This window comes from Alexandromys fortis, unplaced genomic scaffold, assembly GCF_014885135.2.
Source record: "Alexandromys fortis isolate MF-2015 unplaced genomic scaffold, M_Fortis_MF-2015_v1.1 scaffold_79, whole genome shotgun sequence".
Taxonomy (NCBI): Eukaryota; Metazoa; Chordata; class Mammalia; order Rodentia; family Cricetidae; genus Alexandromys; species Alexandromys fortis.
In genome coordinates this window covers 4124604-4143203 of record NW_026067964.1, presented here as the reverse complement: position 1 = coordinate 4143203, position 18600 = coordinate 4124604, and the positions used below count along the sequence as shown (strand labels likewise).

Here is an 18600-nt window from a genome sequence, read left to right as displayed (position 1 = left end):
TGGTTTTGTCAATCAGCTGGAGGTGTGGGACACCATTGAAGGGTTGCTCTACTGTTGCATGGTGGGAAGAGAATATCGGGTCTTTGGTTTCCCCCAGATCCCAACCTTGTTTTCTCCTGTGCCCTTTGGCTGTTCTTAAGTGTAGACACTGGGGGAGATAGGCATGGATCCTGGTGTTGACTGAGGACCAGGTGCTAGCCATCACCTTTTGCTTAGAAGGTTCCAGGTGTTGCTGCTGGTCCATGTCAGATGCTCACAGATGAAGCCATCTTGGCCTCCTTAGGTAGAAGGAGTTAGTACCGCTAAAACATTCTTAATGCCTCTTCTATCTTGCCCTTGTCTTCCATGCCCTGTTCTTCAGCTGCTCCCCTAAGACAAATGTCCAAGAGCTGGGGGGCAGGGAACATGAAGGTAGCTTTAGTTCGCGTTCTAAGTACTTCTCTTGTATGGGATTGGCTACTAATGGTTCCCTTGATTTCTTTTCCTTGGAGACCCACACATCCCTCAGCCCCCTGCAGTTCAGAGGGACCCCAGGGCAAGGCAGTTCTCTTTCTTAATAAAAGCAAAAGGGCATATGTTGGGCCTCATGAGGACTGAGCATGAGGCCCAGTGTAACTTCCTAAGCTTAACTTGAGTTTGGTGAGGCCTAGTGTAACTTCTTGAGCCTTGCTCGAGTTTGGAGACCTGTCTCTGGCTACCAACCTAGGCCTGCCTCTGCCCAGCCACTGCTAATGTGGCAGAATATTATTGACCCTTGCTTTTTCCTCCACCTTGGCCCATCCCAGGCTTCTCCACCCCCAGTACAACCCTATATAAGTCCCTGCTTGACACCATTAACCGAACTCCTGCTTTGACAGACTCCGGACTCAGTGAGTGTGTTTCTCCCCGATGCCCAGGGGGGAGGGCTGAGTGACCACACTCACCATCCCCGTTCAACCCCAGGGAGAATCCAACCATTCTGGGCTCTGCCCCCACTCTTTTTGCCAGAGAACCCGGCAACCAGAGTCACAGGTGACAGTTGAGTGCCCAAAATATGGTTAAGGGTGACTGAGCAACTGAATTCTAGAGTGTAGTTAAGTTTAAACATAAATGGCACACATGGCTACTAGTATTCGACAGCCTGGCTCTAGTATTCATGGGTCACTCTCTAGTTTCTCTCTACTCCTTGCTCATGGAACCCTAAAGGTGTCAGAGTCACTAGCTCCAAGGGAGTTCCTACCACTATTTTGAACTCCTATGGGGATGAAAACCAGCATAAAAACAGTTAGAGAGCTGTTCTAACAGAGGGAAAGAACCTGGGTCATCATTAATGTCAATTCACATTGAAATAACTTGACTGTTTGTAAACATTTCCTGAAGCTGGAAAGATCATTAAGAGTGCTTGTGATCTTCCGGAGGACCCATGCTCAGTTCCCAGCACCCACACTGGCAGTGTATGATGGCCTGTAACTCCAGCTGCAGGGCATCCAATGTTTTCTTTAGCTCTCCTTAGGTACTTGCATACGAATGGCATATATTCACACTGACACATACCCAATTAAAAACCCAAATTCTTAGTGGGGTGCCATGATATGAGCTGGCAGTCATGGCTACCTTGGAAACAGAGGTAGGAGGATCCCTGGAGTGTAGCCTACCAAACTCAGCAAGACCCTAGATTAAAGAAGAACAAGGGGAAAACATGGGTCTTGTGTTAAAACCAGTAAAGTCTTCCTTGGGGAATGGTAAATGTGAGCTTTTGTAGTCTTTGCTTCTGCCTCTAATTTGAACATAGTCAAATATAGCTTCTCTCCCCTCATTGTTCTCAAATGAATGTTCTAGCAGTCAATATCAATTAATTGGAGGCGATGTGCACATAGAAATCTGTTAACTGTCCTTGCTTTAGGGTAAAATAACACAAGCATCTGTCTCACACCCCCCCCACTACCACAAGCATTTTCTTCACAGAGGCCCTAGGTAACCATTGGAAAGTATTCCTGTAAAAGCAACAACACAACAGTACCCATGGAACCAGCCTACAAACGCAACTAAAACTGGCCTGCACCAGAAGAACTGGCTTTCTCTAGTTCCAAAGACATAACGTGGTTCATATTTGTTCTTTTGTTTTGCTCCTTCCCCCTCCCTAGGACAGGGTCTCTCTATGTGGCCCAGGTTGTCCTCAAACTCACAACCCTCTTCCTTCAACCTCTTGAACACTGAGATCACAAGCTTGTCCCACCACACCCAGCAAAAGATGCTTGTGCCTTGACGGTTGTTTGTCTGGAAGGAAAGGCAGCCACACAGCAAATCTTTATTTGAATATAATGGAGCAAAAAATGCTCTTTTATTCATCTGATGTACATTAAATATCTTTGTAGCTGTTACATGAACGATAGCTATCTGGCATATAAATGTATACACACTTTCACATGTGATAGATTTACGCTGTACACGAGCCATCCCACACGGAGCATGCCCTTTCACAAGGATACACACATGGCTGTCTTGAGACATTTGTGAAAATACACTTGGCCCAACATTTTGGCAATCGGAAATGAGACACAGAGGAGCATACCAGAAAGATGAGTTCACTGCAGGATCAGCTGAACTGGAGAAGGGGGCTCCAGAAACCCGAAAGGGGAGTTACTGAGGATCACACATGCAGCACATATATACAGTACAACAAGGGGGACTGGACCAAACAGCGGGACAGCAGACACAGCTCGGAAAATAGAAAAGGGAAAGACTACAAAGCCAAACACCCGTACACCCTGACCAAGGACAGGACCACTGCCAGATCTCATTGCCAAAAGCAGGGTGGTGGAGTTGTAGGCTGAGCAGGCAACCTAAGTGGAAGCGTGCCTGGAAGGACCTGTTCTAGGGATTCCCTTTTAAGACACCGATAAAGAGCTCACAGTCCGTTCAGTGTGCTCCTGGGTCAGGCGGAGAATAATATACAACCACATCTGGGAATGCACACTTAGCAGTTGATTTCCTTGAAGAAACACCAGCATGGTGTTCTTTGCATGGCTGGTCCTATTCTGAGCCAATATGGATGTGGAAGGACGCCTTTGAGAACTGGCATGAGTACTTGCTAAATCTTTCCTTCCCTTGGACTCATGGGTAATAGAAGCCCAAGGGCCTGGGTCTGTACCTTGGGAGGTCCAACCTCCCCCTCCCCTTCCCCCCACCTCCCGACCTCTGTGAACCCAGGGCCCTGTGCTGGCTAGCAAAGCACACTCCTGCTGAGTTGCAGGAAGCCAGGTATTCTTCAGGGCTTCAGATAGTGATATGATGGTAAATGGTTACCAGTGCCTGGGGTTATCGTAGGGGTAGGAGGAGTCTGACCTAAAAGCATTTGTTTCTTTGCTTGCTGTAAATGTGGATGAACTCAGTATAATGTCATTGACCCTGTCATCAAGAATATACATCCAATAAAACATCGTTCCATAGTACTTCCATAATAGAGGTATAGAGGTATACTAGGCATATATTACCTCAAGGGCATGGCTAATAGAAAAATGTAGCAAAATAAGTAGAAAGTGATGAGTTTTAAATATGTATTGCTTTAAAGATATAACTGATTTAATTGTATTTAACTTTTAATGATGGCTATATTTCTTGACTGGCTTTCTTAAAATCTCTGAAGCTTAAACAACTGACTCCAAAGAAGTGGGTTGAGCCTGTCCCCAGCCTTGGCTGGATTTAGATGTCACTGCCCCTTATGTCCTGGTTGGCCAGTCCTTCTCAGAGCGCCTGGAAGCAGCGGCTTAGGGCTCTATATCCTTGCGCCAGGGAAGGTTTTTAGCTGGGCATAAAAACTTACCTGAGTCTGAACCAAAGGCAGAAAGCTCTTGTCTCCTTTTAGTTCTGGATGCTCTTGGCTCCAGGGGGCATGCAAATATGGTAGGGTGGGCAACCTTTGTGGTTTAAGCACCTGACCTCCAGTACTGAGTGGGGATTTCTCACAGCATGCCATGCTCCTGGAGAGGAATGCTCCTTTTGGAAGCCAAGGGATGTCTTCTGACCCTCTGGTTCTCTGCTGATCTTATTAGGGTGTAGAGCTAGGAGGATATCAGAAATCTAGACCTTTCCAGGGGGGCCATGGATCCAGCACCATTGTCACTACACTCCTTTCTCCCCAAGTTCTCCATCCTCTGTGCTCCAGAAAGGTAAGGACATGTCCATTCCTGAGTCCTGGTGCTTTGGGAAAGCTTACCCTCACCTTGGATGCTGCTAGGGTGAAGAGGGGACAAGAAGACCGAAGAAGGAAGATTAACGAAAGAACAAAAATGAACATGAGCTGCCCAGAGGACAGAAAGATGAGGGGAAAGGCACCATGGCTCTCAGAGGGCCAGTGACTACACTCTCTTTGCCCTGCCTAGTTGAAGGCTCCAGAGCCCCCAAGATCCTCTGCAACAACCCCACACTCCATTTCAAACTGTAGCCTACAATCTCCATGGCCTCCTGTGGTCACAACCTGCTTTCTGCTGAGGCTAGAGAAGGGGAAAGTGGCTTTCGCTTTCGGATGTCCCCAAGACTGTGTGACTCAGTCAGGAATCTCTAACGCCAGAAAGGAAACACCCCCTGGGAGGGTGGGAGGAGAGGCCAGAGATCAGCCGCCAGCTGACAGGACTTGCTGAGGCCCTGGAGAGAGAGAGAGCCCTAGCATGCCCAGAGGGGAACGCACTTACTTCCTAGCTCCCTGGAATGAACTGCTGTGGAGAAACGAACAGCTCTAGAAAGGCACGGGCTACCTTTGCTGTCAGCTCTCTTCTTTATACGATAGAGCGCAATTTCCCATTGAGATCCTGTGAAGAAACACATGCATGAACGTGTCTTGTGTTCCCAGGACTGCTTAGTACTCCCTCTTCCAAAGACCGACTAAAGAAGAAGCTTTTCCTCTGCCACGCGTCACCCCGGCACTGCATAGTCCTTGTACCACCTGTTGTAGGCTATAACTTGTGTAAAACTTAGAGACAGAAGACATTGACAGAGAGGCCTAACACGAAATGTGAGAAGATATGAGATTGTCTTGTCATTCTCCTGGCTCTCCCTGTTCTCAAAGAAATACTGCAGAGGGTCAAGTATCCGCACGCAGCCAGTGCCTGAACACCTAGAACAATGGTAAGCCAGTACTTAGCCAATACACTCGTGAAAGGAGAGACTGGCCCATCTACCCAACTTTCTTCTCTCCCAGCTCCACCCACTTCAGTCAAAGACCTAAGCAGACCCACAGACTGCCTACCCTGAGGCTCAAACTGCTAGGACAGCTAAACAGCACCTGGGAGCCAAGAAAAGTGGAAGGAAGCCCTGGCAAAGGCGTGCCTGTGGTTGGTGAGAGGTTGTTGACAGGGGTGTGGCCAATAGTGAATGCGACTGCAGAGTACACAGAGAATCGCCAGCTTCCTGACACAGGGAAAGGACACGCAGTGCATCTAAGAGCCTGACCACTTCCTTCTGTCAGACTACAGGAGACATTTTAGCTAAAGTAGACACTTTGCTCAACAGGAGAACGTGAGGGAATACACAGGCCCCTTCAGGGCACTCTGCTGTGTAGATGTGCTTTTGCTGTCTCCACATGACTTTTTTTAGGGGGTGAGGAGTGGCTGGTAACTAGTCTAAGTTTGGCACAATACGGGATTTAAAAGAAACCTGATATACAGCCACTAGGCCCCAAACAATAGGTCAGTTGTCTACAATTCCAGGTGAAGGTCAAATCCAGACATTCCTGGCTTCGGGGCCTTTTGTATATGAACAAATAAGGCATCTTGATGAAGAAATAGGTAAAAAGCCTGTTTGATATAAGATAGAAGCAAACCGGAGAATATCATATTCTATTTTGGTTGGCAGAAGACATCAGTAAGTATTCTCATGGAATGCTCTGGAAACAATCCTGGAGTTTAGAATGTCTCCCAGGTGCACTAATCTCTTCGCTAGAACCCTATCTAGGGAACACTGGACTCTCTCGCCATCACCACGCCTCCCACTGCCTCTCCCTCGATGCCTGAAGATATTCTAAAAATAAATAAGTTTTTGGTGCAAACTTGAGCTCTGATTGGTGAGATTTATAAAGGAGCGTCCATCTACCAATTTATGTCAAGTCATCGAGAAACATTGTTCCTGATGGCCTAGATCCATTTAAGGTAATTTCAAGAAGACAGTGAAGTAGATGGACGGGGCTGGAGGATACAGCCTTTGTGGGTCCACCTGCATCAGGTTCTTTCCTAACTGTAGTGTGTCTTCCGGGGTTGTGCATTCCCCGGGTGGATGGCAATGGCAGTTCCAGTGGCACTGAAATGATGTATACTTCAAATCCCCAGGTTTGGGCAGCATAGACATCATGAAGACTGTCCTAGCCTGTGCTATGAGGTCTTCCCAAGCCAACTCCTGCTCCCCTTATAGACTTGGTTATTGTCTCATTTTCAGAAGGTCGCTAAGGTGGGCTTCCCATCGGTGGAAGACAGATAAGATGAAGCTACTCTCATTTTCATCCCATAGAATCTTAGAGAATAAAATAGTCATCCTTTTCCTCTATAGATGGGGGAACTAAGGACCAATATTATCTAGTGACTTAACTCTTGACCTTTTGGATACGGATTCGCCCCAGAAAGATCTCTGCCCCCATTGATACTGTGTCTTGGGTTAGTACTCAGGAGTGAGATGGATCAGGAAGCAGGACTGAGTGTGAGCCTTGAGACCCAGGATGTAGAGTGGGGCATCTTAGAGGAGTCACTGTGCCGAGCAGCTGATTTGCTATTGATTGTTTTGCTTTCTTTCATATTGACAGGATTCGGTGATAGTAAAACTGGGGAACACTCTGGACTGATTCTGAAGAGCAATGGGGGAAATCTTAGAAACAGAGTTCCAAATACAGGTACAGATGGGGCTATTCCCTTTCGTTTTTGAGTCAGCTTTCAGTTTCCTTTTGCTGTACATGAAACAGGAAGGCAGATGTCTGCCCTGGTGCCATCTAACACTCATATAACGGGGGCTTCTGTTGACTCTTATGATTATGTCTTAATCTCTAATTAAACCCAAACAAGCTGTACCACATACTTGGGAAGAAACGAGGACGTTGTCATGGACAATAAAGGTGATGCACAGTGAAAAGACTGAGGAAAAAACATGGGGGGTGAGAAAGGTGGTGACCAAGAAGGTTTGTGACCACTGATTGTCCAGGAGATTAGAAGAGATCCCTCTTGGGCCACCTGGGAAGCTTGGGGGTAGATGGACAAGAATAGTTCTTCTGAAGGAGATGATGGCGGATGGTCTTACAAAGCAAGGTTCTGCTGGGTTATCTCATGCTGACCCAACCCAGCATCCAGATAAAATTCTGCATAACTGTGTCTTGCAGTTTGGAATGTACTTGATGTAGTTAGACTATAAGATAGAGAATAGAGACAATTTGATTATGCAGTAAGTTCACTACCACTTGAGAGTCGAAAAAGCAATGCCTTTGTATAAGTCGGTTTTTCTTTTGCGCGGGAAGATAAGAGATTCATATTTTACTTTTGTAGCATTGCCTTTGCAGGCCTCATTCATCCAAAAGATCTGCTCTAAGCCCCAAACATGCCCCCTCCCCGCCTTTTTAAAAGAAGACAAATCACGGGTAACTAGGAGGGGGGACCAAACCCACATGGACAACGAATAATGCGAAAAATACTTTCTGAGATTTTTAAAATATGCATTTGTTTCCCAGCGATGGAAAAGGAAACAGAAGTGAATTCTGTTCTGGTCCCTGCTTTGTGGGTGTCTTTCAAAGCAGCCATGCCTAATGTTAAAGGTTTTCCTTTTTTCTGGCACCTTTGCAGATTTTGTTCTGATATCCTTGGTGTCCCGGCTCCGAGTATCTAAATTATCTCCAGGGAACTACTCTCTGAGACTTTCCTTCTTAACTCTAGGCTGTCCCCTCCACCAAGCCAGACTTACTTGCTGGGGACAGTGGATTAATGGCTTATGTTAATCAAAGAGCTTTTCACAGAATTTGAGCTCCAGGAGGGATCAGGGAATGTTGTAGAGGAGGGGAGACAGCGGGCCTCCAGGGAGCAGGGCCATCTTTGAATGGAATGATTAGTGTGAACAAAAATTTCTTTTTTTTCTGGAAGCTCCAGGGCTGTGGCCATGCAGGAATAGCAGGAAAGAAGCAACAAGGATCACCCTCCAACAAGGCAGAGGGAGTTAGAGAGAGAAGGCCATTTAAATATGGGACGTATACTGGCTTTTGTCACAGGCCGCACATATACAAGAAGCCTTCAGATTTCAAAGATGGATGAAAGAATGGGCTTGGGGGAGGGGCAGTTAGTGAGAGACCAGAAGGTCATTTAGCTGACAGCTGGCCCGTGGGAACGTCCCGCTGAACGTCCCGCTGACCTCTCCTTCCACGCTCATGAAGATTCCAGAGGTAAAACAGACAGACAACCACCAGAAGATGCTGTCCAGCCTGCTGGAGGGTTGCTTGGGAGAGAAGGGGGGCAACCCAGAGACAAGGCTGGGCTCAGACAAGGCTGGGTGCCCATAGCTGGGGAAAGCTGGAGGGACAGGACCTGCTGTGGAGATGGGGGTTAAACAGTGACAGTGGACAGTTGACCAAAGGAGGGAGGATGGTTTTGACCCTCAAGAAACAGCACTGAGAGAAACACCCTTTGGCATTTCCAAATGGCGTTGGTTGTGAATTTCTTGCCAGTTTCTAATTTCTACTGCCAATCACTGGACCAGAGACGAGAAAAGTGTTAACAGAATTCAAGAGGCAGATGTGACATTCTAAGAAGTGGCTTTCTTTCCCTGCATCTGCTTTCTGGCCAATTCTGGGGCAGCTCGGGAAGGAATGCAAAGAGGGCGGAGGATCTCTGATCTTCAAACACTGCGATCCACCTGCCAAGTCCCAGATACTGTGGGGGCTGCAGCCCTCGCATGTATCAGGGCTCTTCCATCTAAAATCTGGTTTCTGCAGCTCAAGCAGGTTTTTGTTGCCATCTGGGGTCAGACTTTAAATTTTTGTTGTTAGAAGAGTCACCTTGACTGTCCTGCCTGAAAGAGCCCCACTCAGGCATGCTTGGGGTCACACAATGTTTTTGAAACACCCTGCTGTAACAGCTAGAGTGTCTGGGTGTCCTTTTTTCTAAGTAAACAGGAAACATCATTCTGTATGGAAAAAAAAAAAAAGAAAAAAGAAATCCCTTTCCTCAGCACAAACTCAATTACGCCAGCTTGAACTTCCTGTTAGTGACACGTCAGGGGCAGGGTCTATTTCTTAGGCCAGAACAGGCTTTTTAGCTTCTCAGTGTCAGTGATCAGAATCCCCAGGAAAGCCTGGCTGAGTGGGACATTTTAGGAACACTTCCACGGGACACGGGGAGGCAGGAGTATCACAGTTAGGAAAAGATAACAATGCCTGGAAAAAACAAAACAGTGCAAAGTCACATTGGAGGGGCAAGACAACACACACGCAGCTACTCTTTACGTCACAGCAAAAGTTTGTGTTCTGCTACTCGGCCGCCTTTCTACACACAAAAACCCCTGCAGCCTTGAGTCAGGCAGGAGGACCGACCCATGGTGGGAAGAGATGGCTTTTGTTCCTTTACATCAGAACCTGGGTTCGTGTGTCGGGCAGGCGCAACCCCACGAGTCCGCCACACACAAGCACGGTGGAAGCCAGCAGGATGGGGATTGCTTTGGTAATGCTGACCAAGGAGCCGAATATTAGGTTTCCCAGGACTGCCGCCGCTTTACAGAGCGCATTCAAGAAGCCAAAGCCCGTTGCTCTGCAAGAGAAAGAAACACGGACGAGGTTTAGAAAAGGACACGGGCGTTAGACCCTCATGTCCCGTGCAGTCATTTTCAGTGGTCTTTTGAGTAGATTGTGTTGCATGTTAGTGGTGCGGATAATTAAATGCTTGTTAGCCAATGTGGAGGCAGAAAAGCTAGTTGTAGGGGCGTGTCCAATTTCCTGTGGACCTTCTTCCTACTCTACGGACTCTTATTCTGGAAAGGAATTAAAAAGGTGAGAGTTGGAAGGAAGGTTGCACTAAGTAAAAGTAAACGTCACTCTATATACATTCTCTCAGGATAGAAGCTGGCTCGCCCAGTTTCGGACACCTCCTGAGTCCAGGGCAAAGGTCCCAGGAAGTAAGACTGGGTGATCTAGCAAGTTCTCAACTCAAACCCCCCCCCTCTCTCTCTTTCTCTCTCTCTCTTTCTCTCTCTCTCTCTCTCTCTCTCTCTCTCTCTCTCTCTCTCTCTCTCTCTCTCTCTCTCTCTCTCTCTCTCTCTCTCTCTCTCTCTCTCTCTCTCCAGAGTGTCTCAGTGTAGCATTTGGAGCCTGTTCTGGAACTCTGCTCTGTAGACTAGGCCGGCCTTGAACTCACAGAGATCTGCCTGCCTCTGCCTCCCGAGTGCTGGGATTAAAGGCGTGCGCCACCATAGCCTGACAAGTTCTCGTCTCTTTAGGAAAGTGATTTGCTATTTTGTTTTATGAAGTGTCCATAATTTCAGTGATACCTGTATTTAGAAGAATTTTCAAATTTTGTCCCAGAATGAAATACAATGATATGGCAATGGGTTTCTTTAGACTTATTTTTTCCCCAATTTCGTCCTATTAGTTTTCTAAATGAATATTCTAGATTTTATTTTTTATACTCATTTATCTTCCACTCATTCATCTCGTGTGTATGTTCACGTGTGTAAAGATGAGCAGGGCAGGCTTACCATGAGGTACATGTGGCCATCAGAGACCTGTGGGAATCAGTTAGTGTTGAACCTGTAATCCTCCTGTCTGAGCCTCCTGAGAATTGGGATTCTAAGTATTTGCTGCCAGGTCAGTATAATGAGCTAGATTTTTTAAACAATTAAGTCAATTGAATTTTCAGGAATAATGGAGGTGTGTTCTCCTCTCTGAGGTACCAAGAAGGAGAAGTGCCAGACTTTCATCCCTAATGCTGTTGGTAGCAGGAAGAATGCAAAGACAGTCTAAGCATCCCTAATGTGGCGGGGCTGGGACCCTAACCGTTTCAGATGAGAGTCTGGAATATGTGTGTAGACATTCCTAGTTGAACACCTTTCATCCAGAAGTTTGAAATCCCAAGTGCCTTCCAATCTGAAAACTAGGAGCACACTGGCTTTCCCGTTAGTCGTGTCCATGGTAAGCTAATGTGGCGTCACCACTGGCTGGGAGACAGCTCAGTACGTGTGAGAGCAGGAGGGCCTGAGTTCAAATCCCCAGAGCGCATGTAACAGCTGCAAGGCTTTGCATGCCTATAGCTCCAGTGTTGGGAGGGCTGTGGGGGGGGGGCAGAGAAAGGAAGGCAGATGCTAGGAACTCTCTGGCCAGCCTAGCCCAAATGGTGAGCTTCTGGTTCAATAATAGACCCTGTGTCCAAAAGTCAGAAATAAAAACGGAAAGAAAGCAAGCAGGGGAGTATGAGGAAAGATGACACCCAAAGTCCTCCACGTGTCTATGCACTTGAACATAACACACGCACATCCCCTCTCTCTCTCTCTCTCTCTCTCTCTCTCTCTCTCTCTCTCACACACACACACACACACACACTCATATTTTCATCAGAATTCTCTGAGGAGACAGATCTGAGGAAATGTTATAGAGATCATTGTGGGCCTAAAGATCTTGTCTGGTTTTTGTTAGCATTTAAGACACTCAGGCACATAAGGTTTTCCCTCTTCTCTCTTCTCATCCTGTTCCTTCCCACCCCCACCTTTTCTCAATTCTTTCCCCCCTTTCTCCCTCTGGGAATTGAACCCAGTGCCTCAGACCCACTAAGCCGGTCCTATCAATCACCTAGCTCCCCCTTCACTCCTGACATGTATACTCTTTGGAATACAAACATCTTCATCTGTTTAGTATTCATGTATTGGGTGGTTTTCTGTGTCCTAGGCAGGAAACTTGAATTCTGCTGGTGATTTTGTCTCCCGCTGACACTGAGAGCTCGTGAGTTTCCCTCTGACATTCTACCGGTTCCTTGTGTTTTGGCCTCTCACCGAGTGTTGGCAGGGATTAGAAGCAGACTAAACATACAGCAATTTTAGGATTCTTTCACTTTTAACCCACAGAGGAAGCTGAACCTTGTGTGCTGCAGAATGAAGTGGTTAGTGTACACCGTGTGCCTGTGACCGATTTGTCCGTCTGTAGGTGTGGGCCTTCCTTTGACAACCACTCACCATAGCACATACAGTCGTGAGATTTTCTTCACTGTGTGTTTTCAGAACCTGAAAAGTGGATTGCGGCTCCTATGAGCCAGTCACCTGCTCCTCCACTGAAAAGGAACCCATATCCCTAATCCCTTCACCCCTGAGCTCAGGAGCCCAGACTGGGTGCTAAGGTACTTTACCAATGAGTTTGCTGGCTCACACACATCTAAAAAGGAGCAGCAAGCAACAAAAACATGCCCAAAATAAGTAGAGAGGACTCCTGCATGCTCAATGCCCCCCCTGACCTAAAGTACAGGTGTAGAGAGAACAAGGGTTTCCTGTCTTTTCTCACCCAGCCATCACCCAAAGGGAAGAGGGATATGGTGTACTGCCTCTCTGCTAGCTCCACCCTCTGCATGCCTCTCCAGCCAGACCTGTTCTCAGTCATTGCTTAGACACATCTTTAACACACCAGTCCTTATCCTATTCAAACATGGTCCCTTCAGAAGCCAGGTCCCCATTCTATCCAGGTGCCTTGATGGACTAGCATTAACTAACATTATCTTTAGTGGAGGCTCACCATCAACACCCGACTCACTCTGGGTGTTGGTTCTCCTATAGGGATTGACAAACAGATGATGACCTTTGCCACACAATATGGCAGCACTCAGAAGACTGGTTCTATTGCCCTAAAAATCTGAGTGCCACCTGTTCATCCTCCTCCCTCCCAAGCCCCTCAAGCCCTGGCTCGCCTTGGTCCTTGTTTGACAAACTGTCATGAACTGTCACATTCATCTCCTGGTGTTCAGATAAAGTACATCCTGCCGGGGAAAAGAGCTAGAATGTGTGTGTCGCTGATAAGAAAAAGGAAAACATCCCCCTGCCGTGATGAAGTCTTGGACGCCGAAGCTTCAGAATGACCCCTTTAGGGTTTACATCTAGACTAGAGGAACCATATGTCACCAAGCCATGACCCTCTGCTGTGACCCAGAACAGGGTATAAAATGCGGAGGGCTGTCCCTTCACATCACTGTAACTGGAGTTGGGAACCGGATGACTTCCGGAGATGTCTGGGTGGCAGGGATGACTTTGGCACTGGGAGCATCTGGTCCCCAAGGGTTCTAGTGGAGATGATCAAATCCTTATTTCCTAACAATCTCCATCTTTGTTCTCCAAGCCGAGGCAATGCTACAGGAGAAAATTCAGTGTCAGCATTCAAGAAATCATGCCTGCCCTTCTCTGAGAGCATAAATTATTCCTTCAGCTATCTGCAGCTGGAGAGTGGGATGCTTGATGCATCCGAGGCCCAGCTGTGTTAGGAAAACCGTCCCCAAAGCAAGTCTTCCTAGGGGCTATCTGCTTTCTCTGCAGTACAGCTTCCACTCATCTCATCTCTGCTTCTCCCTAAAACAAGGGCATTGCTTCTGCCTGTCATCTCACGCTTATGATGTCGCTTGAGGGCGAAGGACTTGAAGCTCAAGGAGCTCTGCTTGACTTCTTAGCAGCAGATTGGCCCCCGGATTCTTTCTCAAACCAAGATGTTTTTCTGCCTCTTCTGACCCAGCAAGCATTGAAAGCGGAGATCTCTCTCTCTCTCTCTCTCTCTCTCTCTCTCTCTCTCTCTCTCTCTCTCTCTCTGTCTCTCTCTCTCTCTCTCCTGCTCTTTGCACTTCTCTCCTGCCAGACTTTGTTCCCTTTTACTGCTTACACACATCTTTAACACATAAATTCTTTCCCTACGCTAACCACATTCCCCATTCTATCCAGGTGCTCTCCCCCAAGGAGGTGGCTGCTTCTTTGGAGGATTTCATCATCGAGTGGGTTCTAGTTTATCTACATTGCTTTATGATTCATTTAGCTAAATTTTATTGTATTATTTTATAATGTATGGACACTTGGATGCAACAAGGAAGCCAAGAGAGCATGTCTAAACCTTTGGAACTAGAGTTAAGGCCATTGTAAACTGTGTTGGGCCCTAGGAATCAAAGCCGGGTCCTCTGGAAGAGCAGCTGGTGCTCTTACTGCTGAGCCATCTCTTCAGCCCCATTCTGTGTCTTAATGGAGGTTGTGAAGAGCTAACCACTGGCTCCATTGTGGACCGAGGGGGACTAGCACTGTGCTAACAGTCAGCTCCTTTCTTCGCACTTTGGTGCAGAGGGCTGCTTATGTTTCCAATGAAAGAAAGACAGTGAAGAACTGCAGGACTTCGGGCCACGTCTAGCATGCTTCAGGTACCAGGGTTAGCCCTGGCTTTAACATGCTAAACGCCCGCCCCACCTACTGATGAAATTATCAGGGAAAAAGTAACTGACGCACTCCGCCAAGGTCTGGGATAGTGGAGTGCAGGCTCTGTTCACAGATGTCACCGGCTAAAAGGGAAAGGGAAGCCTTCTAGGCTGAGCTTTTTCCTGCCAGTCCAGGGAAATGATCCATAGACGTTATAAAAAGAATATTCAAGACTCAGCATGGGGCATCTGGGAAAGTACAGGCTGTGCCTAAATCAAGGCTACATTTCGATGTAAACATTCATCTGGAAACACACAAGGATTTCATTTGTCTCAGAAACAATACTGTGAACAAGGGCTAGGTTTCCCAGGTCAATGCCAGAGCTATTTTGACACTGAACCTGCTCGATTTCACAAACTATAATGCTAACTGGCCTAAACACCCTTGAGTATTTGTTAAGCAAATTATCTTAGGTGCACGCAAGCACGCACGCACACACACACACACACACACCTATGTACATATTCTCCTATGCATTTATATATAATAATTTAATTATCACTCATTAAGTACTTTTTTATTTCATTTGTTTATGTACAGGCTAGTTTTAAGCTCTCCATCTTCCTGCTTCCATCTTTGAGTGCCGAGATCACAGGTGTGCACCATCATGCCAGGTATCAAGCAACTGAGCATCTCTTACATGCCAAGCACTGTTTTATGTGGCACTGACCACAGAACTGAAGGCTCTCTTTTTGCTGAAGCCAGCGAGGACAGATGGTGACAATACACACACACACACACACACCATGTACAAACTTTAAAAAATGCCATTGGCATAAGGGCTCAGGCAGACAGTGAGGAATGTCTGACTTGGGGTGGGTGCAAACAGGGGAGATGTCTCGGAAGGGATGCATGAGAACAAGGCCAGCCTTGCTGGGACAGGTGGAGGTCTTCCGGTGAAGGAGGACATGAGGACAGGGGACTCTCTCACACCCCGCATTTACTTTATCTCGTGGTACCTATTCAGTCCACCTTACCACACCCCCAAAGACTTCTTTAATGTCAAATGGGCTATATCTCTCTCCAGCCCTAAGCTCATGTTTCCTGCCTTCGTACACAGCTGTTGCCAACCTAGGGTTAGGATGGCCGACTGACTGATCTGAGGTATGTGGTCAGGTATGAACTCTCCACTCCCTGATACCATTTAAACTTGAGCGCACTCATGCCTATAAGCCCAGCACAAGGGAAGCAGAGGAACTGCAAGGTTAGGACAGCCTGGGCTACACAACAAATGCAGGACCAGCCTGAGCTACGTAAGTGATTTCCTATTTCAAAGCAGAAACGTAAAACAAAACACAACCACAATGACAAAGGCTACACTCGCAGGGGTTCTGATTTTATTGCTCCCTTGGGCTTTAGGCAGTGGTACTTTTCAGAAATTCTATGACCCCAAGGCGTGTCCAGGACTGAGAACATTGTTACTTTCCCAGGGATGTTTACATTTGAAAACTGACTTAGATGTACTATTAAACAATAAAGGAAACTAACTATGAAAGAAAACATGCATGCTCCTCCCTTTCACCAGCAAATCATTTTTTTCTCTCCAAATCCCCTTTGCCCTGTTTCCAGCCATACAAATTATCACAGACAAAGCTTTTATACAATTGATCTTTCTTTTTAAAAGTCACTGGTATGAGGTTTTGTCTCGTGTTGTTTGTGTTTGAATGTAGCACGTAACCATCATTTCTCTCTCTGTGCCTTTGGCTAGGGAGGCTTTCAAATGTGGGGTAACACCGATGATTCTGCAGCTAACACTCTTCAGATACACAGCCGACTTTGTGTTCACTAGGGAGCATCAGGCAGTATAGAGCTGCCAGGAAAAGCGCTGAGGATGCTGCTTAGTGAAGACTGGGAGCTCGTGTCTATGAGAGGGGAGAGATGGGTGAGAACTGAGAGGAAAGGGCTCCTCCTGGTTAGGGTAGCCTGTGCTACAATGTATTGTGATCACCCTCACTAGAGCCTGCCAACCTTCCCACTCTGTTTTGTTTGAGGCAGGGTCTCTCTCTGTAGCCCAGCCTATCCTGCAGCAAACCTGCCACAGCTTCAGAGTTTGAGGACTCCAAGCCACGCGCCATTGCACCGGCTCCTGTTGCCATTCAGCCTGCTTTCCACATATCATAACTAGCTTATTCTGCCATGCACGGCCAGTTTCTCCCTAACTCAGTGTCTGCTCTCTCCTAGATCCTCACGGTTGCTTTCTTGAGGCTTCTGCCTACACACTCTTCTCACACACTGCCCGCTGCAACCCTGGGCATTTCATGATACAGAGTTAGCTCGGCTAGACCAGCTGCATCTGGCGGGGGCTGCACAGTCCTTGCAGCTGCTCACTGTGCACCCTTCTCAAGGGCACGAGGACGCCTGTGATACTTGGAGAATGAACAATTTCCTGAATGCTTCCAAGTATGTTAGAAGTAGATTTTTGAAGCACTCAAACGGACAATTTTGGACATTTCAATGGGTATTAGTTGGACGATGTTTGTGTATCGATGTCTTGTTTCTTGCAGAGAAAATCATCAGTCTGTATTCTCAAGTCAGGAGGCTAGGTTCAGTTGCTTCTTCTTTGTTTCTGTATGAGTGGTGGGGATTAAACTCTGGTACATGTGAGTCGGGACTCTACTGCTGAACTACATACTTGTCCTTTCTCTGCTTTCTGATATTTTATGGAGAATATTTGTCTTACTGAGACGGGTAGCATCTTCCTCAATGAGGCTACATATCAGCCTGAACACCCCTCAACCTGTTTCCCTCAGTCCCTCAGGTGGAAGAGAAAGTTCCTCATAAGCTATGGGCTGAGCAGACTCCCTAGGCTCAAGGTGGCTGTCCATCTCCGCCCAAAGTCTCTCCCCACTCAAGAGGCTTCCTGTTGCTTGCACCTGCCGAAATAAAATATTACCATGAAACTTAGGTAATAACGAGAGCCTTTGTGTCTTATCACTGAATCCGATAAACCTGGCTAGGAACTGTGGGCCTGGGCCAGGGGGAGGAAGAACAGAATGACCAAGAATGCTGGGTAGCAAATGGAGGTTCATCCGAGGTCAAGAGCCATTCACGCTGCTGTGCAGCCTAGCAACCCACAGATTTCTGGTTTGTTTTGTTTTGCTTTGGATTTGAGGGTTTTGTTGTTGTTGCTGCTGCTATTGTTCTGATCACTAAATCATCCAGACTGACCTTGAACTCACTCTGTAGCCTCAGCAGTTCTCAGCTTTCAACCTCCGATCTCAGTCTTCCAAGTCCTGGGACTACAGGCATGTGCCACCAACCCTGCTGGCTCCAGGAAAGCTTCCCACACACAGACCCCAGATCTGTGCCTTTGAGACCTGTCCCTCCTGAGAGGGCAGGGACCTACATCTGTCACCTGTCCTGAAATGGCACTCCTGAATATGACATCTTGGGTCGAGACTACGGTACCCTGGACAAGTTATTTTCATGTCTGGGTCTCATTCTCTCCTCTGAGGATGAGATAGGAAGACCTACTCTTGCAGAACACTGGGTAAAGTTAATGTGTGAAATACTCAACCCAGCACCTCATTTGTTGTCCAATTTACCAATGAGAAAAACAAGGCCCTGGAAGGCAACGGGACCTGTCCCCGTTGTCCAGCTGATTTCTAACAAAACCTGCACCTGGGTTCTGAACATATTTCTTTCCTCCACATGTAGTGGTAGTTTGAAAGAAAATGACTCCGAAAGGGAGTGGCACTATTCAGAGGTATGGTCTTGTTGGAGGAAGTGTGTCATTGTGGAGGCGAGCTTTGCGGTTTCATGTATGCTCAAGATACCCAGTGACTCAGACCACTTCCTGTTGCCTGCACGATGCAGGACTCTCAGCTGCCTCTCCAGCACCATGTCTGCCTGCATGCTGCCTTGTTTTCCATCATGAAGGCAATGGACCTAAACCTCTGAACTCTAAGAAAGCCTTCCCAATGGAATGTTTTCCTTTATAAGAGTTGCTGTGGTCATGGTGTCTCTTCACAGCAATAGAAACCCTAAGACAGAAGTTGGTACCAGGACTGGGGTACTGCTGTGTTGGAGCCGACCTTACTTTTGTTTGAAGGTAAATGAACCTTGGGACCATGGAATAGAAGAGCAGTTGAATGCTTTAAGTACCGCTTAACAGGCCATCCTAGAAGGAACATGGAGTGCCAATGATGCAGAGTGTGATTTGAACTGTGGGGGCCTGGCTCAAGAGGCTTCAGA

General features: G+C 47.1%; 1 protein-coding gene across 2 annotated transcripts in view; it reads right to left on the bottom strand.

Moving 5' to 3' along the window:
• Positions 1-6846: 6846 nt before the first annotated feature.
• Sv2c (synaptic vesicle glycoprotein 2C) overlaps positions 6847-18600 on the bottom strand; it is a 173590-nt gene continuing 161836 nt past the window's right edge. For both annotated transcript variants that reach the window (XM_050153836.1, XM_050153838.1), the window contains one exon: positions 6847-9740. In XM_050153836.1, the coding sequence (XP_050009793.1) occupies positions 9557-9740 (184 nt within the window). In that variant the 3' untranslated portion in view covers positions 6847-9556. The remainder of the gene's footprint in view (positions 9741-18600) is intronic.